Source organism: Poecilia reticulata, chromosome 6, assembly GCF_904066995.2.
Source record: "Poecilia reticulata chromosome 6, P_reticulata-male-v2, whole genome shotgun sequence".
Lineage (NCBI taxonomy): Eukaryota > Metazoa > Chordata > Actinopteri > Cyprinodontiformes > Poeciliidae > Poecilia > Poecilia reticulata.
The window spans coordinates 7,118,212-7,140,512 of record NC_088835.1 but is presented as its reverse complement, the minus strand read 5'-3'; the positions used below and the strand labels follow the sequence as shown (position 1 = coordinate 7,140,512).

The 22,301-nt window shown below is 37.9% G+C and overlaps 2 protein-coding genes across 5 annotated transcripts; both read left to right on the top strand.

The window, feature by feature from the left end:
- The first annotated feature begins 1,812 nt into the window (after positions 1 to 1,812).
- Positions 1,813 to 8,577, top strand: LOC103465964 (uncharacterized). Of its 4 annotated transcripts, none has more exons than XM_081607783.1 (7): positions 1,835 to 1,902; positions 2,995 to 3,036; positions 3,474 to 3,754; positions 3,868 to 3,937; positions 6,460 to 6,740; positions 6,854 to 6,923; positions 7,581 to 8,577. In XM_081607783.1, exons 2-7 carry the CDS (start codon positions 3,019 to 3,021, stop codon positions 8,523 to 8,525), a joined length of 1,665 nt encoding a protein of 554 aa, XP_081463909.1. In that variant the 5' UTR covers positions 1,835 to 1,902; positions 2,995 to 3,018; the 3' UTR covers positions 8,526 to 8,577. The 4 variants fall into 4 exon arrangements, with proteins under 4 accessions (XP_081463911.1, XP_081463909.1, XP_081463910.1 ...); XM_081607784.1 differs by lacking the exon at positions 1,835 to 1,902 and adding an exon at positions 2,182 to 2,887; XM_081607785.1 differs by lacking the exon at positions 2,995 to 3,036 and having other exon boundaries at positions 1,813 to 1,902.
- Positions 8,578 to 13,934: 5,357 nt separating this feature from the next.
- On the top strand, positions 13,935 to 21,953 carry snx22 (sorting nexin 22). Its single transcript, XM_081607787.1, has 7 exons — positions 13,935 to 14,303; positions 17,026 to 17,109; positions 17,302 to 17,406; positions 17,925 to 18,019; positions 18,287 to 18,319; positions 20,599 to 20,666; positions 20,739 to 21,953. The coding sequence occupies exons 1-7, from the start codon at positions 14,217 to 14,219 to the stop codon at positions 20,837 to 20,839; spliced, it is 573 nt and encodes a 190-aa protein (XP_081463913.1). The 5' UTR covers positions 13,935 to 14,216; the 3' UTR covers positions 20,840 to 21,953.
- Positions 21,954 to 22,301: the final 348 nt, after the last annotated feature.

Genomic DNA, 22,301 nt, shown 5'->3' with positions numbered 1-22,301 from the left:
GTTGAATCTTTGTTTCTAAAAACTGAAGTCGTTGTAGAATATTGCTAATGTCCTTGGGGTCGGACGGGGGCATTTTGCCCTAGTTCAACTTGGAGGTGAAGAAAAGTGAGGTAAAAATAAAAGTGAGAAAATCTCCTGGTCTTTAGGTTTGAAGTAATCCAGTTATGATGTCGATAATGTGAATAAAACCATAAAAATTGTGACTTTAAAAATAATTCACAAGCAAAGTTATCAGTAAGGACGGGAGAGAGCAGGATAAGCTGTTCCTCCTTCAGCTGCCAGACGCAGAACACTTCCGCCCGAATGGCTAAAACTGATCCCATATTCCCCATTCAAATGCCGCAGGATGGCCATGTCTGCAATCCCTGACCCTAAGGTGCATTTTCCGACATGGCGCAGCATTTTCAATACAACTTTATGACATAAGGAAGCCCGGCCTCTAACCCTATTTATTTTCGGAACGCAACCCCTAAGAAAAACAAGGGTTCGCTGTAAATGTAGTGTTTGCTTAATTTTTTTCTACAGCAGAAGTTTTGTCAAAAAAGCGTAACAGGCTTAATTTCAAAAGGTAGTAAAAACTTTTTTTTTATAAAAATGTGTGGGAAAAAAACAGTCCATGCATCCTCATTCCAAACACATTCACTTAAATTTTCACTTTATGGTATATGTTCACATTCTTTATTAACTGTATATCAAAAATATTTTAAATGTAACTGAAGATATGACATAATACAACATATAATATTCAATAAAATACAAAGACTTAAATCTTATTGTACAGACTTGGTCATCAAATCACTACGTTGCCTGTAGGAATTTTTAATGTCCAGCAAGTGTCAGTATTGAGTGACACAGTATCAATACAGTGTTGCTTTGAGTCGAAACGCCTCATGACGCCTCATTTACCCATCACTACCCAGGATGAAGTGATGATGATAAAGATTTAATGAAATAAACCATTGAACAGGCAGCAAGACGCAACACGACGAGGATCCGACAAGAGACAAAGACAACAGGTGGGACTAAATACACTGGGAGAAACGAGACACAGCTGGGGACAATCAACAGTGAAGGCAGAGACTCACAGAGGAACAGACTAATAAACACAGAAAAACCTCAAAATAAATACACAGAAAAAACACAGATCACCACACTGTGTTTGTCAAAACATTTACACTTGACAAATGCTCTTATGATTTCCATGGTAATAATGTTGAGGTCTACAGTTCCATAAACATTCAACTCTCAATTTAAAAAAGAAGAAAACTTTCAATATGGTTACATGGAGATTGATTGCTTTGATGATTTAGTTCTTACACTAATGAGTTTCAGTGTAAGAAAACACATTCTAAATATTCTACACAGAATGTGTAGAATGTACACATTCTGTATAAAGTCTACACAGAATGTAGACTTTTACTACATTCTGTGTAGTAAGTCACTTCTTCCTCAACAAACTGCCAGCAAGTCCATGAGAATAATTGAATTGTTATCAGTCAGTTCACTCTCAGATTCATTCTACTGACACGTCGTGAGTCTGGGTACTGAGTCTGGTTTTGTTTCTGTTATGGTTCTGTTCTGTCAGAACAGTCGGTTCTGTCTATAGATTTGCAAACAAGATTGGTTCTGTAGGCACCCAGCGGGTTTACAGGACTGTTAAAAATCTTTTGAGGTTTAACTTTTGAGTCTCTCTGTTGCACAGAAGAATAAAGATGTGAAAGCAGCTCTGGGTCTAATATCATGGCTGAATTGTGTTTTAAAAAAAATCTAACTGGGAGCTGAATGCTTATGAAACTGTAAACATTTGAACATGGTTACCATGGAAATCATAACAGCGTCTGTCAGTTGTAAATATTTTGAAAAGGATAACCTTCATGTCTGCAGAGGTTGCTCAACAAAGCGGCAAGTTTATTTATCACACATACTTGTAATAATTCATATTAATTTATAACAACTCACTTTTCAATATTGCCAGCTTCATAAAATAATGGTTTGTAGGTATATACAATTATTTAAAGTTTTAATTTGCTCTTGTCCACAAGAAGAGCAGAAAAATCCCTCATTCATGATTCTCTTGATCTTGATTACTGTTAAAAATTGTAAAGATCCACAACGCATCTGCTTCAACGTGTTTTTATTTTAGTTTATGTAAACTTGTAATTTTATGAAAGTTATGGAAAAATCTCTAAGAAATATTGCTCAAACTTTAGCCCTCAGGGAATATAGATAATGTTGGTACTCCTAACTAGTGATGTCACGTCGGACCACTTTTTTCAGTAATGAGTAATCAAACCGTTGCTATTTAAAATCCAGTATTCAGACTACAGTTACTTATCGAAATCACTTTGCGTTACTGTGTGTTACTATTTTCTTTTGGAATTTAATTGTATTTATTCCACGCGTCTTGGGGAGCGGCCGCCGTTTCTATGCAATGTAAACAATGGAGGGAGGAGAGAGATGCGCATTTTGTCACTAATTACAACACAGAGCGTTGTCGTCAGCAGCTGCTGAAAGTGACTAAAAAAGTTACTTTTAATGTAACTTAGTAATTTCCAAATCAAGTAGTCAGTAATCTAACAAGTTACTTTTTCAAGGAGTAATCAGTAATCCGATTAAAGTTACTTTTTCAAAGTAACTATGCCATCACTGCTCCTAACTGGCTTAAAGGAGTAAGTTAAGGGTTTTTTTACACAAAGGTCAGAGAGAGAGAAATAAGTTTGTCTCTTATACATTCATCCATTCATCCATTTTCTTTACACCCTTGTCCCTTCGTGGGGTCGGGAGGGTTGCTGGTGCCTATCTCCAGCTAACATTCCGGGCGAGAGGCGGGGTTCACCCTGGACAGGTCGCCAGTCTGTCGCAGGGCAATGTCTCTTATACAGTGATAGTAAGTATCTGGTTTCAACTGTATGTGAAACTGTTGTCACTGCTATGCAAATAATTTCAAATCACATCTGCTTCACATTATAAATGATGTGTGCTTGTGTTACACAGGAACAGTTTGGTGATGGCAAAGCAATGGCATCACTGGAAAAGGTTAGTTATTTGGTCAGGGCTCATAGATTGTGGTATTTGCAAAAGTTTGAAATGGCTAGCTTAGAAACCAACCCATACCTCCTCCCTCCTGATGTGCTGATCAAATTGCTGATCAAAAGACGAGATAACTTGTTTTTTTTTCGTATACATTAGGCTGCCTGATGGTGGAGCATTTTCTCCATGCTTAGACTCATACCTTCACCATGGATAAATATTAGATTGCATGTTTTTATCATACTTATAAAGTATACTAATGTTTGTCGTCTTACTTTGTGAAAAGTGTCACTGTAAAACTGCAATTACGAGAGCTGACAGTCCTTGTGACTGATGGTTGCTATCCAACAAGTTTAGTTTTCATTCTTGTCTGTTTGTTCAGTCCAGTCTTTGTACTTTATAGTTACTGTCTATTTCTTCATCCTTCTGATTTACTTCCTTAGAACCAAACCAGTATGAACCCAGGAGGTGAACATGATGATAAAGCCACAGATGGTCCCAGTGATGGGCAGCAGGATCAGCCCACACAGAGGCGGTGGAAACAACACAGCCGTGACACGTGTCTGAAACGTTTCAGGAAGATCTCAACTCTGAGAGCTCATCAACGTACTCATGCTGGAAAAAAGTCTTATAGGTGTTACCAATATTTGAAGAGATTCAGAACTTCTGCAGGAATGAACGTTCATTGGGATAAATGCACCAGAGAAAAGCTTGCCCTATCAATGTACGTAAATATCTGGCTACAACTGCATCTGAAACTGTCATCACTGCTGTGCAAATAACTTAAAGTCACATCTACTTTACTTATTATAAATGGTGTATGTTTGTTTGATGCAGAAACAAACTGAAGGAACTACAGTTGGAAGACAATACTGTTGTTGGCAACGCAACAACGTCACTGAAAGAGGTTAGTTATTAAAAATGAGTGCTACTTTTTTGTGTTTGTAGTCTTCTATTGACCCTTTACAACTAGATCAGTTAATCACTCGAGGCACCATGGCAGACATCGGAAGTGAGGATTGGAGTATTGAACAGAGCAATTGAATAGTTTTCCCAAGTTGTTTTTAACAGTTTTGGATTCTACTTTTTGAAATGGAGCTAATTTGTCTGTGAACATAACACGTTTGGTCAGAGCCCATAGACTGTGGTATTTACAAAAGTTTGAAATGGCTAGCTTAGAAACCGACCCATACCTCCTTCCTCCTGATGTGCTGATCAAATTGCTGATCAATTGCTCCAGCAACCTTAAAAATTTACAACCAGGGCCGGCCCAAGGCAATCAAACTAAGCAGCCGCTTAGGACCCCAAGGCCACTAAGTGGCCCGCTCAGTGGAACTAATTTTTTATTATTTAATTTTTTTTTTACTAACTATTTCTATGTCATTATAATATCAGAAACACACAATTTCACTATGAAGTGATTTGTTTTTACATTAACATATATATTTGATTATGTATGTAGAAATTATTATTTTATTGATAAAAAGGGGGAGGGGAAATTGCTCTTGGGGCCTCCTGGTGGCCGCGGTAGGTGCCGCACGCTTCGCCAGCAACATGAGCTGCAATGTGCAGAGCATCCAAATGTCCAAAGTTCCGGTCAGAAGTTACGTAAGCAAAACAATGTCTCAAAAACGGACTTATCCTTCAGGGAGGGACAAAAGAAAGAGGAAGAATATGAAAAAAGCCAAGATAAAGGTTTGTTTTAATGTGCCTTGGTAATGTAATGTAAAAGATTTGTAAAGCTGTTAATGGAAAATTAGCTTGATAGCGACCTTGAACGGTCCAGTTCAACAGCCAAACATTTATGCTAGCGTCTTTGTGTTTGTGTGAAACTGAGTTTAAACTTTAAATGAGTTGATTCTCATGGTTGACTCTGAATATTTTCTGAGGTATTTTTGGCTTCAAAACGCCGTGTTTGATAACGTTTGATAACAATATTTAAAACTTCTCAATGTTAATCAGTCCAGTACCGATACCGGTCCACATTCTCAGGGAAGAAAGACTCACCTGGTATAAATTACATGTTTAGCTATTGGAGTAACGCTTAAGATAAATTTATTTCGTCGAAGAATGTCATGAATATGTGTGTAGGGTTGCACCGATTGCAGTTTTCTGGCTGATCCCTGGTTCCTGATCTTTAAAAAGCCTGACCTGCCGATTTTGATTTATGCTGATATGAGTGTTTTTTTTGTCTGAATTGTCACTAGATATAACAAGAAAGTCTGAGATGGTAACAGTGGGGTGAATATTGTTAACTGAAAACGTGCAGATCTGTTCTGCATTGTCAGTCAAACCTCTCACTGCAGAACACTAGAGGACAGAGGCTGATACGTAAACCTTTATCCTTTGTGGAGGAAGATAATAAAAGGGGATAAGCTGGGCTTCATGTGTAAGTATCAGCAGATCACGATGGCCCAAAATTAAGGAAATCGGCGCCCAGAAATCAACTGGTCGATAAATCAGTTGGCCAATAAATGTCCATCCATCCATTCATTTTCTTGCAACCTTGTCCCTTAGTGGGGTTGGGAGGGTTGCTGGTGCCCATCTCCAGCTAACGTTCTGGGCGAGAGGCGGGGTACAACCTGGACAAGTCGCCAGTCTGTCGCAGGGCAACACAGAGACACACAGGACAAACAACCACGCACACACACACTCACACCTAGGGGCAATTTGGAGAGGCCAATTAACCTGACAGTCATGTTTTTGGACTGTGGGAGGAAGCCCACCCGGAGAAAACCCACGCATGCACACGGAGACTCCAACCCAGAACCTTCTTGCTGCTACCAACCTACCAATATTTATTGCACAGTGCCCCCCAATATTTATTGGTGGGCACCAATATTTATTGGTGGGCAATATTTATTGGTGGGCACAGTGCCCACCAATATTTATTGGTGGGCACTGTGTCAGCCCACCAATAAATATTATTCATGTATATAATGTAAACAGCACTGCCAGAGATGCAATAAGTTTACATCAGGTGTGTGAATGATCTAATGATCGGGCTGCTGATTACAGACAGTCCACATTGCTAGCAGAACTAGAGGGCCCCAAAGCCACATTTCGCTTAGGGCCCCATGGAGGCTTGGGCCGGCCCTGTGTACAACAAATGAGATAACTAGCTTTTTTTCGTATACATTAGGCTGCCTGATGGTGGAGCATTTTCTCCATGCTTAGACTCGTACCTTCACCATGGATAAAAATTAGATTGCATGTTTCAAATCATACTTATAAAGTATATTAATGTTTGTCGTCTTACTTTGTGAAAAGTGTTTTGCTGTAAAACTGCAATTACGAGAGCTGACAGTCCTTGTGACTGATGGTTGCTATCCAACAAGTTTAGTTTTCATTCTTGTCTGTTTGTTCAGTCCAGTCTTTGTACTTTATAGTTACTGTCTATTTCTTCATCCTTCTGATTTACTTCCTTAGAACCAAACCAGTATGAACCCAGGAGGTGAACATGATGATAAAGCCACAGATGGTCCCAGTGATGGGCAGCAGGATCAGCCCACACAGAGGCGGTGGAAACAACACAGCCGTGACACGTGTCTGAAACGTTTCAGGAAGATCTCAACTCTGAGAGCTCATCAACGTACTCATGCTGGAAAAAAGTCTTATAGGTGTTACCAATATCTGAAGAGATTCAGAACTTCTGCAGGAATGAACGTTAATTGGGATAAATGCACCAGAGAAAAGCTTGCCCTATCAATGTACGTAAATATCTGGCTACAACTGCATCTGCAACTGTTGCCACTGCTGTGCAAATAACTTAAAGTCACATCTACTTTACTTGTTATAAATGGTGTATGTTTGTTTGATGCAGAACTGAACTGAAGGAACTACAGTTGGAAGAGAATACTGTTGTTGGCAACGCAACAACGTCACTGGAAGAGGTTAGTTATTAAAACATGTGGGAATCTGAGTACTGCTCAGTTTTCCTGTCCTGAGGTATTTCGTCATTGAGTTTCCATTTTCTCTCTGTTCATGCCTGAGTTTGTCCCTGGATACTGACTTTGGTCCAGTTCCATGACATGTTAACTGGACTCTCTCAATTGCTCTTAGGTATGAGAGATATAATTACAGACATCTGGGCTGTTTCCTTGAAGACGTTTCACTTCTCGTTCAAAAAGCTGTTTCAGTTTTGAATCTTATCGGAAGTATCAGGCTTATAAATTGTAATGAGAAACCATCACATTGATTGTAAAGAATGAAGACATAGGTAATCTTTCGAAACGGTCCCACCACTTGTGGGAAGAGTAAATGAGGGTAGGTATAGAGTGCCCAGCTCTTTCTGGGAGACACAATTGTACAGTAGTTTCAATTATAAATTTTCAAAGGAAAGACTTGACTCATGCTTTAACATAAAAAAACACATAAAGGGATACATAAAGGGATACATAAAGGGATGAATGGACTAAACTCAATTATTATAGCTTACAACAACATACATATTGGTCTACTGAAGAGACCTTAACATCTTTAATCTTTGTATAAAGTCTGTACTCTATAGTTACTGTCTATTTCTCCATCCTTCTAATTTACTTCCTTAGAACCAAACCAGTATGAACCCAGGAGGCGAACATGATTATAAAGCCACAGATGGAACTAGTGAGGGACAACAGGATCAACCCACACTAAGGCAACAGAAACAACACAGCTGTGACACATGTCTGAAACATTTCAGAAAGATCTCAAGACTGAGAGCTCATCAAAGCATTCACACGGGAGAAAAGCCTTATCTTTGCGCCCAATGTCAGAAGAGATTCAGAAAATCTGCAAAACTGAAGGTTCATCAGCGTATCCACACTGGAGAAAAGCCTTATATTTGCTCCCAGTGTGAGAAGAGATTCAGATATTCTACAGGATTGATTGTTCATCGACGCATTCACACAGGAGAAAAACCTCATCTCTGTACCCATTGTGACAAGAGATTCAGATGTGCTAAAAGATTGAAGGTTCATCGACGTATTCACACCGGAGAAAAGCCTTATCTTTGTACCCATTGTGAGAAGAGATACAGATGTGCTAGAAGTTTGAAGGTTCATCGACGTATCCACACCGGAGAAAAGCCTTATCTTTGTACCCATTGTGACAAGAGATACAGATGTGCTAGAAGTTTGAAGGTTCATCGACGTATCCACACCGGAGAAAAGCCTTATCTTTGTACCCATTGTGAGAAGAGATACAGATGTGCTAAAAGATTGAAGGTTCATCGACGTATCCACACAGGAGAAAAGCCTTATCTTTGTGTCCAGTGTGAGATGAGATTCAGAGATTCTTCAAGATTGAAGGTTCATCAGCGTATCCACACAGGTGAAAAGCCTTACCTTTGTACCCATTGTGAGAAGAGATTCATATGTGCTAAAAGATTGAAGGTTCATCAGCATATCCACACAGGTGAAAAACCTTACCTTTGTGGTCAATGTAAGAAAAGATTCAGAAATTCCGCAAGACTGAGGCGCCATCGCCGTGTCCACATGGAAAAAAATACCTAATCCACACAAGAGAACATTTATCACAATAATATTAACAAGCATTCAAAATCAATTGTCATGTCTCATTTTTTGCAGCAAAAACAAACATACAGCTATTATACAAAGTCACCCTATAAGCATCTCAGTCAATGGCATAGAAGCTAACAAGCTGTTCATAAAACCTCTGCTTAATCTGCAGATATATTAAAGCATTAAGTAGAAAATCCGAATTAATGTATGTGAGTGTGTGTGTGTGTGTGTGTGCGGGTGGGGCTGGGATGGCTATCTTCCCTTCAAGATTCAAAAAGCAGCACGTGGGAAAGACAGTGGCAATACATGAAGGTGAAGAGATTCAATGTGAACTTTAGGGACACTGGAACTGTGCTCTCTTATACTGAAGAGTTGTTTGCATAAAACTATTAAAAACATGGAAAATTACAGAGTTCACACTCCAATAAATTAGGCTTACAAGAAGCTGCAATCTTAGTAAAATATGTATTTATATATACAGTACAAGGAAAAGTGAAAGTGCTCTGTGTGATCATTAAGAGGTAGTGTGAAATTCTTCTTAATCTGAAATTTCTAGGAAGACATGGCAAAAATTTCCAGGATGTTACCTGGGAAATCTGTGGTGACACAGTTTTAAAATGTCTGCATGCACCTAATATTTCAAACCCTTAACATCTCTCTTTCAGGCCCTAGAAAACAGAAAACAGGGAGTAAAACAGTCTGGGAGGTGGTGGCTTCCAAAGATCATGTACTCAGATCAATCAATCAAGTTTATTTGTATAACACATTTCAGCAACAGGGCAGGTCAACGCATTTTACACAACAGAAACACAAAAATACAATAATGTGCTAAGCAATTCAGCGATTTATAAACTAACAATATCTTAAAGACTAAAAAAAAACTCCTGACACTAACTGCTGCAAACTTTTTCTACAAAACATAAGTCCTCCAAACCACTAGAAGGAGTCTGGAGTAGGTAATAGTGCCTACATAAATATGCTGCTTTTCACAAATATTGTAAAAAGACTGCTTGTTTGAAAATGACATGAAGTATAGCACACTTTTTCTTCTTTCCTCTTTCTTCTTGACATCCCATCTTGATCGTAGACTGACTGTCTATAATCTTTTCTGAGAGACTGGTCCTATAAGATTTGTTGGTCCTCTCGCCATAGTCGGGTTGAGCACTTCCTTTTTGTTTGCAACATTTTACACTTTTACTGTTTCTACTGTTTGCCGCATTTTCCCCCTTGCTTCCATATCCTATGATTGCAGCAATTTTGTTTGCATTTGTTTTGTCGATTGTTGGTTTTTGCTTCTAGGTTCTGTGACTGCAGTATTATTTTGTTTGCAGCATTTTTCAGTTGCACTTCTGTTTTGCGTTTGTGCGTTTTGGAGTTCGCACCATTTGCAGTTTGCAGTGCATTTTGACGTTTCCTGCGTGTTTACACCTGTTGGTCACAGTAAAAAATAATAATAAAAAAAGAAACAATTGCACCATCTTATGGACAAAAAGCTTACTGCACCTTGTATTCCCAGATGGTCTCAGTCTGCGAATCACAGAACGGCTCTCCCCCCTGAATTTGTTACACACTTGATTTAATAGGATTTTCATTCATCTCTGACTTTACAATATATTTTAATGGAAATTTATGGATCTCTTTGTATTAGCTTCCAGGTAATGTGACCAAAAAACTTTAGTTTCTGTATATTTTAATTCATTTCCTTCTTTGTGTGAAAATGTTATTGAAAAAGAATCGGATCAGTTATTTCTAGTAGCTTTCAATGTGGCTAAATTACGAATGAGACAAGTTCATTTTTTAATAAATCAAGTTGTTTTCAAAGGATATGTGGAGCTTAAATAAACACGCAATGTCTTAATATTTTTGAACAGTCATCTGATATCGCTCAGATGTATTTCCTTTTCCTCGAGGAAACCTTCATGTATTTCAAAGGAGACTCCAGATATATTTTCTAATTTGAATTCAAATATGCTTCCATACTTTCCATGTTGGAAGGTGTGGATTATTTTAAATTCACTATTTTAGTTTAAAGACAAAAGAAATCACATACTTACAAGAAAATCTTAGTAGTGGGGTCATGTGAAAATAGTAGCAGCTTTAAACTTTATGCCCAGCAGAGGGAACTCTTAACTCTTTTTCCATTTGATCAAATTTGAATCATCATCAAATGTGACGGTCCAGCCACATACTTCAGTTCAAGTCTTAAAAAGTTTTCCTCAACATAAAATATTCAGCAGCACGCAAGACATCTTCCAACCTTAAATTAAATATACTCATGTACCACGTGTCTTTCCTTCTACGTTGTTGTGAGGAACCGTTTCTTGATAAAAATGCTTTGCTGTGTATGTGGATACACCCCAGGAATGCCTCGGATAATCTGGGTGACAGCGCTCCCTTTCATTCACACTCTAGTTTGGACAAATTGCGTCATGGCTGCAAGACCAGCTGGTGTGTCTGTCCAGTTTGGGAAGTTTTGCTGACCTACTTTCAAATTCAAGAACAAATTGAAATGTCACTAAGCATGTTTGAACATGTTGATGAGCAACTTAAATAACGTTCCATCCACAGAAGATTCAGTTAGTCTATCAATTGAATATTTATTTTAGTAACTGTCTAATTGTCACTGGCTTACATATTAATATTCACGCCAGCATCCAGTTGCTGTTTTTGGTTGATGAGTTTATGAGTTTACAGTTGAGTTTGGTATACAATTAAAAAAGATAAGACGGAAGAGGAAACTGATAACCATTAAAATCACAGCGCAAACTCTTCTTCTATTATTAGTAGACTGAACAGTAGGACAACAGATTGAACTTGCAGAACAGAAATAGATTTAAACCGTTTCCTGGGAGTTACTTTAAACCAGAAAAATCTGGAAAACAAAAGAAAGGAAGACAAATAAAGGGATCAGGCAGGAAAACAGACAAAAACAGGCAGGAGAAAGGAAAAAAAAACATCAACAGCCAAAAAGGAGGACCCAAAAGACGGTTTGAAATTTAAGGAACTATATAAAATGGCCAATATTTATTTAGACGTTTTAAAGCTTCTGCAGCTTAACAGACTCCGTTGCGACTTATCGAAGGTATAAAGCCAGTCAACTTTACCTAAATTCTGTCAGAGGTTTTACTGAAATAATTCAAAGGAAAAACCACAAAAAGCACAAAGGTCAGACGTTTGATGATGTATCATACTTAAATAAGTGTACTGACCCATCAGCATGTGGATTGTACCGTTAGCTTAGGCACAAAGAGGAAGATATTCGTTAAAGTGGTAATGAAATATGTGCCGATACAGCAGGCAAATGGAAAAAAACTCTTGAGCGTTCACCCAGCGGTGATATTTTCACCCTGTAAGGTCACACATCCTCCCGTAATTTAGTCAGCTCCTCTGCCTGCTTGATTTGCTAAACTGCATGAGCAACAGCCGGGTGGGAAGATCTAAATCCCGTGATGAGGGTCACAGGTGGAGCACGTGATTCCTGTGGAGATAAATTCCTGAAAAATGAGCCACGAGCCACGAACATTGTTCACATTGGGCAGTTTGGGAGGAGGACAATATTTTAGGAATCCAACGTGAACTTTCTTTTTTTTCTTCCTCTCGGCTGCAGCGTCTGGAGAGCTACGATTCTTAAGGGATGTGAGGAGAGCTGTGTGGTTATGCGGCCAGGGCTTAGATCCCTTTTTCGCTGCCCATTGTTTTCGGTTTTATTTTGTGTTTGAGTCGCAGCAGGAAGTGAAGCTGGATTTGAAAGTTGCAAGGCACTTTCTGGAAGTTGTCTGAAACCTGGTGGCCTTGGCTTTTTAGAAGAAGCTTGAGCAGGAAATACAGCGAGAGACTGAAACAAGAGACAACATAATAGAGCAATATTTGTTTTTCAAAAAAAGGCTAATTAGTTTGATGCCTTTTGGTTTTTGAAATAACCATCTTTGTTGTGAAAAATAAAGCTGTAAACACCAAATCAGCTAATGAGGCGGATTGACTTCTGTCGGTTTAAAAAAAAAAAATTCCAACAGGTTCACAGTGATGTGAAACCTTTCTGCTAAGAAACACAGTTCAAAGAGAATCTAAACCAATCCATTTAGGCCCCGTCCACTCAGAAACATTTAGTTTTTCTAAAACAGGTATCGGTTTCAAAACCACTTGTGTCCGGAAAAGGTTTTCATCCACTCCGAGAACAACCAAAAACACAATTTTTTTACTCCTCCAAACCAGTAAGTGGTGCTAAACACAGAGTGTGGGACATTCGCATAAAGCTTCCACACGATGCTAGCAGTAAACACAACAAGAACAGAAGAATGGCAGAATATTAACAAGGCGCCGCCATGAACTTTAAATCTGCCTTTGTGTAAGGCACATTTGGAGCTAATAGATGTCGGGTTAGAGGTTGGGCTAATATGTCAGAGTTCTCACAAAATGTGCGACTTCCTTATCCGCACGCGTACGCGAGAGAAAAATATTCATTACTGAACTGTTTAAAAGAAAAACAAAATGTTTTGGATCCCCTAGACCAGTTTCTGTGTGGACGGACGGCAAAAACAGTTAAAATCATAGCCTCCAAAGTTTTTGTCAAATTGAAAGTTCTCAATGGGTCACAAAATTTTCAGCATCTTGTTTAAAATAGCAAAGAAAATGATGTAATAATAATAATTATTATTATTATAATTATTATTATCTAATTTTTACATGTCCAACAATAAACTCAGCATAATATTTTAATGAAACATACAAAGTAGTCTGATTTCTACAACTTCATGTTAGGGCCAGAGTAAGCATCTTTTGTTTGTTTGTTTGTTTTTTTAAATAACAAGAATTAGTAGTAGAATAAACACACAATATTACCAGAAGGAAGTTGTAAAATGACTAGAAGGTGTTTGAATGAGAGCAAAGCTCTGAAAGTCCTGCAACTGACGATAATTTGATGCTGATGTCTTTAAAAGATCATGTCCTATTTGTAAAACTGATGCCAAAGTATAACTCCACAAGACGAAGACCTTCCTAAATTATTATTTGTCATGTTAGAATCATCATAAAATTACTACTTTACTCTGTTAGTACGACAACCTTATTGCGGTAATATTACGTCTCTTTTCTTGCATTTTTAAATCAGTCTTCACATATTAAAGTCATATTCTTTTTGACTTACGGTTGTACAACTATATTTTCATAATACCTTGACTTTATTCTAGTAAGTAATAAAAAAAATGTTGTGTGTGTTAGCCTAGCCCAAGTGCTGTACCTGGCTTGGCAAAACAAATTTATCCTATGCCTGAATTGTTGTCAAGGGCCACATACAATCATTCAGAGGGCAGCAAATGGCCCGGGGCCGCACTTTGGACTTCCATAGAACTTACTGGGAATGAAACTTTAAAAGAAAACAAAAACACTCAGCATATAAGCTTACATGGGCACTACAGCAGCTTCCCATTTCACTGCTGCCTCTCTCTCTCTCACAACCAAAGCTGTGTGCCTTCAAAAACCCGGACTGCACCTTTAATGTCCTGTCGAGGTTTGTCCAATTAGTGAGTAGGTGGAGCACGCAGGAGCAAACCTACCGGAAAAGAAAACACAGACGCTTTCCTCCACCTAACCTGAGCTGACACACGCAGGTCAAAGCTGCTGGTTCTTCGCCTGGAGTTTTTCCAGCCACGGAAAAAGTCAAACGGAGACGGAAAGTCGAAGCGGATGGTGCTGGAGGAACTTTCCCACATGATTGAGGTGTCGATACCGTCGCTGGAGAGGGAGGTGGACGAGTCTGGAAAGACGAAGAAGGTGAGCGCGGTCCAAATTCCCTAAATTCAGCTTTAAGCTTTTTCAAACTCATTGGGAAAGTTTGAAGACGCTCACAGGCAAACACGCGCTTCCTCGGCGTGTAATTTCGCACTAATTGTTATTCTGTGCAGAAGAATGAAGCCGCATGGGGGTCAGGTGAGTCTTACCTGTAAGAAGAGGCGATTCAATTCACAGCAAGTACAAACTTTACTCGCGCGAGTCAAAACCGTCAAGTGTAAAGGACTCGCGTGCTAAATTTATATATTTTCAGAGACTTTGCAGTGATTTGTTTTATTTTATTTAAAGCGGCTCAACAACAAACTAAGCAAATATTTAAAACTAATCAAATATGTTTTTGTGGTGACAGTAGTATGTAAATAATTGAAAATCTGGAACTTAAAAAGAGCTGTGTGTCAAAAAAATCAGGTATATTCTTTTGGGTTCATTTGGGGGAGGGGGGTGTCATTTTAATTTCACTAATATTAAAAGGATTGGTCCCAAATAATAGAAGATGATTTGGGACAGCTTGTCTTTAAAAATGTTTGCTGTTTTTAGCTTAGTTTTATGAAATTAATGGAAGCAGATTTAGGTGCAGAAAAGATGCTTTTGATTGTCCTATTTACTATAATATTAAAGAAAATCTAAAACGCTTTGTGACCTATGCTTTGTGTTGCTGCTAACAATGTAAATTGTGAAACCATTTTTATTTGTAGTTGGTCATTTTGATTAAATGATATTAAAAAGCCTTCGTTTGCATCGTCTTTAAAAAATGTGACGTTTTATGTTTCTGAGTGTATTTCTGTATATTTTCCTGATTATATTTACAAGCCTGAATGTTTCTGTGGCTTCCAAACCAACAAGGGTGGGAGAAACTAACATGCGTAACAGATGTATTCATACTGTAAATCCTAACACATAACAATACTCGTATTTACTCTCTTTGGTAATGCTCAATTGTTGATCAATGAATAGGTTTGCAAAGCTTTGGGGAACTGGCGCATAATCCGCTTACAAAAATCATTGTTCATGCTGCCCTGAAATATGATGCAGCGTATTTGATATGAATGTTTTTTTTATCCCTGCGTTGACATTCAGGACCAGTTAAACCAGTTAGGAACTTGAATCACTGTCCCACTGTCTCAAAGACAGTGCAGTGGGCGATATGGATTTATTTTTATCGCAATATTTTGTGGTATTATTGCAATATTGATCATAAGTGACGATATGAAATATTTATTACTACTTTTTTAGGCTGTGACTGCAAACATACATAAGCTCAAATATCACTCTTGGCAAACAAACTCATTTGCTTCTTTAGGACACCGATGACATAAAGAAGTGAGATTAGTATCACTAAACTGTACACAGTAACAGCATTTAATCATAATTACAAGTGTATTGGTATTTTTCAGTACTCATTAAAAAAACTGTGAAAAAATAATCCCAACAAAACGGACAGTTCTGGTGGTTTTAAATGTTATTTATCAGAATGTATCGTGACAACAGTGAAAAGTATCGTTTATTTTGATAATTGATACGATAAATGGCAATAGGCACTAGGGTTATGCAAAGGGTAAATTCATAAAATGTTACCTCAACATTGTAGCTAGTACCAGATCTTAACGGAACCTGCTGATTCATTTCCGACACGTGTTTAAACTCAGAATTTCAAAGTTTACAGAGAAAATCAGAATACGGTAATTATTGTTTTTTTTTAAATGTGACGCATTCAGGTTCACACTACAGAATAGTATTACAGAAAAACAATTATGCAAAAAAATCATTCCAACTAAAACCTGATATGTGAAGGAAATGTTTGTTTCTCGCTCCTGGCTTCCTGCTGTGGACAGGAACAAAATTCTTTGCTGCGCTGCTCTTGGTGAACCAGCAGGCCTGTGAAAACAGAGCCATCATGCAGCACAGTTGGAAACCGCTGCAGCTTCAAGGTTGCTCTACAAAAGTCTTATTTTGTGCTGAAACTGAAGCAGAACCTGAGTGGATAAAAAAAGAATGGCTAAATGGAACATATGTGCTTTCTAGCACACTGAAGGCTACTATGATCACCGTGCCACATTCAGATCTGCATAGCAGAAAAGCTAACGGAGGCACCAGAGTGAGGAATTTGGCTCACTGTGAATCAGACGGCTTGTGGTGCAGAACATGAGAGACTCGCCCTGCTTTTATCTTCTTATATTTATTGAAACAAAAGCAAAGTTCAACATTTATTTATTTATTTTTTTCTCTTGGAAGGGCTCACAAAATGTAGTTTTTTTTGTTGTTGTTTTTTTTTTTCCATATCTGCTGTTCAGTTCTGATGTCTGGTAAAGTCCAACAGATCGGTTCAAATATTTGCAAACTCCATTCGGATTTATTTTAAGTGTTGTTACTTATTGCAGCAGAAAGAAAAGCATGTGCAGCAACTATCCTGGAAAAAAAGTCAAAAGCTCTTTACCGCCTCCTGCTGGAGAGGTGAGCTGATTGTTTTTGCACTGACAATCTGCTAAAAGATCGATTATAACAGTGGGTACTGGAGGGCCGGTATCCTACATGCTCTAGTTCTCTCCCTGGTGGAACTTAAGCATGAGCAAATCATTTATTTCCTAATTTACTTTTTTTTTCTTCTGACTAATCTATCTTGGAAGAGTTACAATTTTGTGAAGTTTGATTTTTGATTACTCTATTTTTTTTCATTTCTTTTTCTTTTTATCTTCTTTTTTTGCAGCTTTTCAGAGTTGAAGTCTTGTTTAACGAGAGGAAACATTATGTCCTCAGAAGAAACAGTGAATTCCAGACGCTCCACAGGAAGGTATGTGTTAATATCAGACTTCCTTTGTCCTGCTTTCTTAAATCTTTTGGAGAGTTTCATTTTGTTTTCGTCTGTGGTCAGTATCTTTCAATGTTTAAAATCCGTAAAATGATTTGATACACATTAGGGCTTCTGAAACCATAAAATAAAATGATTTTTGCTTGTATTTACGTGCTATTGTGATGCCGGCAGCTTAAGAAGATCATCCAGACTCCGGATTTTCCGAGCAAAAGGAACGCCCATCTGAGGACCAAACCTCTGGAGCAGAGGCGGCAGGAGCTGGAAGATTACATCCAGGTAAGAAGCAGAGGTTTCATATAATAATAATAAAGTCCTGTTTATGTGACACCATCTCTTGTTTATATGATGGCATGTTAGGGCAAATGTTTAAAAAAAAAAAAGTAAATTTCTGCCAAAAAAAACACATTTTGAGATTCACCTCAGAAATTTTCTACAAAATTTTTTAAAAATTCTAAGTTTCAAACATCAAAATTTTGTAGGAAAAAAAATCTAATTTTGAGAATACACTCAGAAATTTGATAGAAAACACATGGACATTTCTGAGTTTCAAAAGTTGAAAATTTGCTAGAAAAAGATCAGAATTGTTTAGCTCAATCTCAGAAAATTTCTACAATTACTTAGAAATTTCTGAGTTTGAAAAGTTGAAAATTGCAAATTTTTCAAACTTGGTAGTATCCAAGTTTCTTCTAGAACATTTCTGAGGTTAACCTCAAAATTTCAGCGTTTTTCTGGCAGAAATTTGCTCCCCTCTCTTGGACCTGACACTCCGTCGTATGTTTTTCTCTCCGCATCAGGACATTATCTACCTAAATGAAGACGTGCCTCAGGAGCTGCTGGACTTCCTCCACGTGAAGCACTTCCACACGGGGAACAAGATCAGCAGCGTCGAGTGAGTCCGGCAGCCTGCTCTCCTCCGGGAGCCGGCTGGCCAGCGATGCTGCATGCGTTGCTATATTTGTTGCCTCTATTTTCAGATTGGGGGCAATGCGGCAACATGATAAAACCTGAGAAACATTCCTCACAGCGTCCGCACCGGAGCAGCAGCGACAGCTCAAATTGAGTCGTTGCCGTTTGTGGAAAACGGAGTCTGTTTAAAAGCAAAATGAAACCGTTCCGTTTGAATGTAATATCTAATATTTTAATATTCTGTTTTTAGGTCACTGGATGAACTGGACAGTAGGGAATACAAGTAAGTTTTTACTTTAAGAACAATCAGACAAAAAGGGAGAAAAAGGTAAATGACGATCACTTTAAATAGTTTATCAGTTAACACACACAACATTTAAACATGGTCACTCAGCTGAAATGTTTCTGCTTCTTGACCCGAATAGAGAGAAAAAAGCTCCAAAATGCAAAAACGAGATCTATGAAGCATTAATATCAGTTTGAGTCTATGATGTGTAAAAAAACTCAGACTTTGAAATTTCAAGAAATTTCATTGATTCTTTCTAGAACTGTCACTGTAACAAATTGTACCAGAAGTTATTGTGATAAACTATAATATCGTTGCTTTGAGATGGTTTTTAGGTAATATAATGGTAAATAACATATTCTCAAAGATCAATTAACTTAAAATTATAACAAACATTTAACACTGGAAGTAGAAGACATTTTAAATATGCAAAATAAATAAAACAACATAAAATGAATTATGAAGTGTCTGTAAACAAAATTGTCCTTAAAAAAAAAAAAAAAACCCAAGTTGAGACCAAAACACAGAACTGAAGAATTTAGTGATCCGGTTTTTGGTAAAAAAAAAAAAAAAAAAAAAAAAAAAAAACAGAAAAGGAAAAAACAATAAATTCTGCAAATGGAAATTATTGATACCATTTTAACTTGTCATGGTATCAATAATTAACTGATTTATTGTCAAGCGTAATCCTGACCAGATTTGCCACATGTACGGGGAGAGAAAGAGACAGCGCCGCCCCCTGGCTAAAATCAAATCTGTACTTTTCAGCCGTAATGCTGATATCAATAATTTTTAATAACATGCTAGTTCCAGGAGAGTAGCAGTCGGTATCAGTCATTTATTTACAATTATTGTTTGCTGGTGAGAGGTAAACGATGTAAAAAAAAACTGTTGTATTGAAGCAATCTTATTTTGATAACAGACTTCCAGTGATGGGAATCATTAAAATAAACTTTTTCAATTTTTCCAAAATGTAATAAAACTCTTAAGTTTGTAGAGTGTTTTAGGCACTGAGGCGGCCGCCAACATGCGTCCTGTTTGCTTTGAACGCTAACGGAAGCAGAAGATGTTCACCTCGTGTCCGTGGCGACGGCAGACCAGGAATATCCTGAAAGCGTTTGTAGTTCAGAGCGCAGATGGAATGTGGCTCCGGGGCCGTCGTCGTGGCTACCCCGCTTCCCGGTCATTTGATGACGCAGCACGGCTCAAACCAGACACCGTGACACACTTAGGAGCCGCTCCGCTGATCTGATGCTCTCTGCACCAAACTGCGTCTCGTAAGGCAGAACGCTGCTGCACCAAACCTCAGTGTGCATCTGGAAGCGTGGTTAGATTTTTATATTTGCATAAGCATCAACACTGGTATGTTACGACTGTTTAAAGATGAAGTCGGACACGCCTCTACTCGCTAAGCATGGTCATCATGGCTTAGTAGAAAAATCTGATTTTCCATTTTTATCTTTTTTTTGTTTTTTGGTTTAGATTTTTTTAGAATATTTTTATTTCAATCATCCCTATTCTGAGTTATGCAATGTAGCTATGAGAAGTTTTGTGTAATTGTGAGAAATGTAGTCGAAAAAGGATGCAATTGTACGAGAAAACATTGTCTTAATATGACGAGAAAAAAGTTGTTTAAAGGAGAAAAAAATCTCACTTATCAGGATTCGACATGACCGCCTTAGTTTGTGTTGCTCCTTCTTTGAAACAACACAATTGTTTCAAAATCCTGATACTGATAATTTAATGGTGATGTGTTTAAAAGATTAAGTATAGCGATTAAGTGTTGAGTACTACCTGTAAAATTTATACCAGTCTAATTTCACAAGATGCTTAACTTTCCACATTTAAATATTTTGTAGTACTCATAAAATTACAACTCTATTCTGCTAATACTATGAGTTTATTTTTGTACTATTATGACTTTATTCTCGTAATAATAAAAAAACAACCAACAACATTGTATCTTCACCCTTTTGTTTTGTTGTACAGTTTCAGTAAATAGAAGCTGTAAAACACTCTTGTGAAACAAGATGGCCACTCTGAGTTCGCTGACATCACTCTGAACTATGGAAACCCAAAGAGTGCATTATTCGGGGGGGGGGATTTTTTTTTTTAAATGTTATTTCAAAGAATAAATCTTCAAAGACAAAAGAATTCAATGAATAAATAAAACTGATTTCTCTCGGAGCCCTACTACTGCCTTCAGTTTCAATATAGCAGGTGAAGGTTAGTTTCACTGAATCAATTACTTACGTTTCCGCCTTTCGTTTCCACAGTTACCAGTTACCACAGCAACGGGTTCTGGGCTTCTTCCAGGATCCTTATCTACCCGGCAACTCATCAGGTAGCTTTGAGTCGACATGTCAGAGCGACGGTCTGTGTTCAGGTGAAACAAACCCTGCCCTCTGTCTCGCAGGCCTCCAGGACATTGTGGTGGACGGAGTTCTGCAGGGTTTCTACCCCCGGGACGTCCGGGTCAGCTTCAGCGCCTCTATTCTCCCTGACCACGACGCCTGACGGGCAGCATGGCCCAAAGAAGAAATACGCAGAAATATGGCTACATTTCGACGAATTACAGTATCGTCGAACGGTTCATGTGACTCAGGAGAAGAAATTCCTGACATTTCAAGCTCACTTTGGTCATTGTGACTTGAATCAAATTCAGTTTCTCTGAAAACCTGAATAATATGCACACAAAAGCTTAAATCGACTTGGGTCTTCTTCCAGACAGTGAGCTTGATTTTTGAAAACGAGAGGCTTTTTCTAGAAGATTCTTATTTCTTACTTTTGTTGGATTGACTGATGTATGGTAAAATGTAACGGCTCTTTTCACACAAACTGCGTCACAGAATCAAAACAAAGCAACAAATGAGCTAGGCGACGTCAATATTCCATTTCACCTTTTTTTTCTTCCACTGAACTTTCCATTAAAAAGCTTTTCCATAAACAAAGCATTTTAACGACTGCTGGACAACTGTCAAGTCGGGAGTCTTTACTGTGATCAAGACGGCCATAATGTAAACATAATGTTAATTCTGTACTAGTTTTTGGGTTGTTTTTTTTTTTACAAGTTTTATGTAATATTCACATTATTTTGAAATACAAAATTGTGTGTTTTCATTCGGTGTAAACTTTAATCACCAAACAGGCTTAAATAAGGTTACCCGGGCAACAACACCGCAGCATTTCTTCTTAGAATTGCACAACAAACATCCACATTTTCCAATGACACAAGTTTCAGTTTCTGAGCTAAATTACTAAAATGCATCGAACTTTTCAACACACTTATTTTATTGACGTGTAGCTGTGAAATGGAAATGCCATTTGTATCCATTGAGCCAAATTTCAGAATCGAGGATTCAAGGCATGAGCCGTGTGTTTTTACTTGAACTTTACAGTCCGTTATTTTAAAGATGTTTTGGTGTACAGTTGTAACAATCAAGCACTTGACCCAACAAAGCTGGTGTGTGGGGCAACAAAACCAAAAGTAAATGTCATGCTGTTTTTAACAGTCTAGATGCAATGTGGCAACCGTTTTTAAAATCAAATGTTTGTCTTTTGTAGTTTTTTATTATTTGCATGATTTATATTTTACATTGAAGTTTTAATAAACCATTCAAAAAGGTCCTAACTTGTGTTCCCCCACCACTTTTAAACTTTTCATTTTCGCTTCTTCCTTTTGGTGGAAGACGAGCGCCAACATGTAGGTTAGGCGGGAGGCGCTTGCTCAGCTGAAGGAAGAATAAGAGAAATATTTTCCTTTGCTATGATGATTCATGACTAGCTGACTCTTCTGCTTTTTGTGAATAGTAATTTGACCTGAGCTGAGGGGATAAAATAATTTACTTTGGAGCAGACACAAACCTTTCTACATTTTCTAAATAAAAAAAAATGTCAGTAGGGCTTTATGTGGCATTGTTTTTTTGTTTGTTTTGTTCTTTTACATTATGACATGCTGAGAAGGTTTGGACTATTTCAG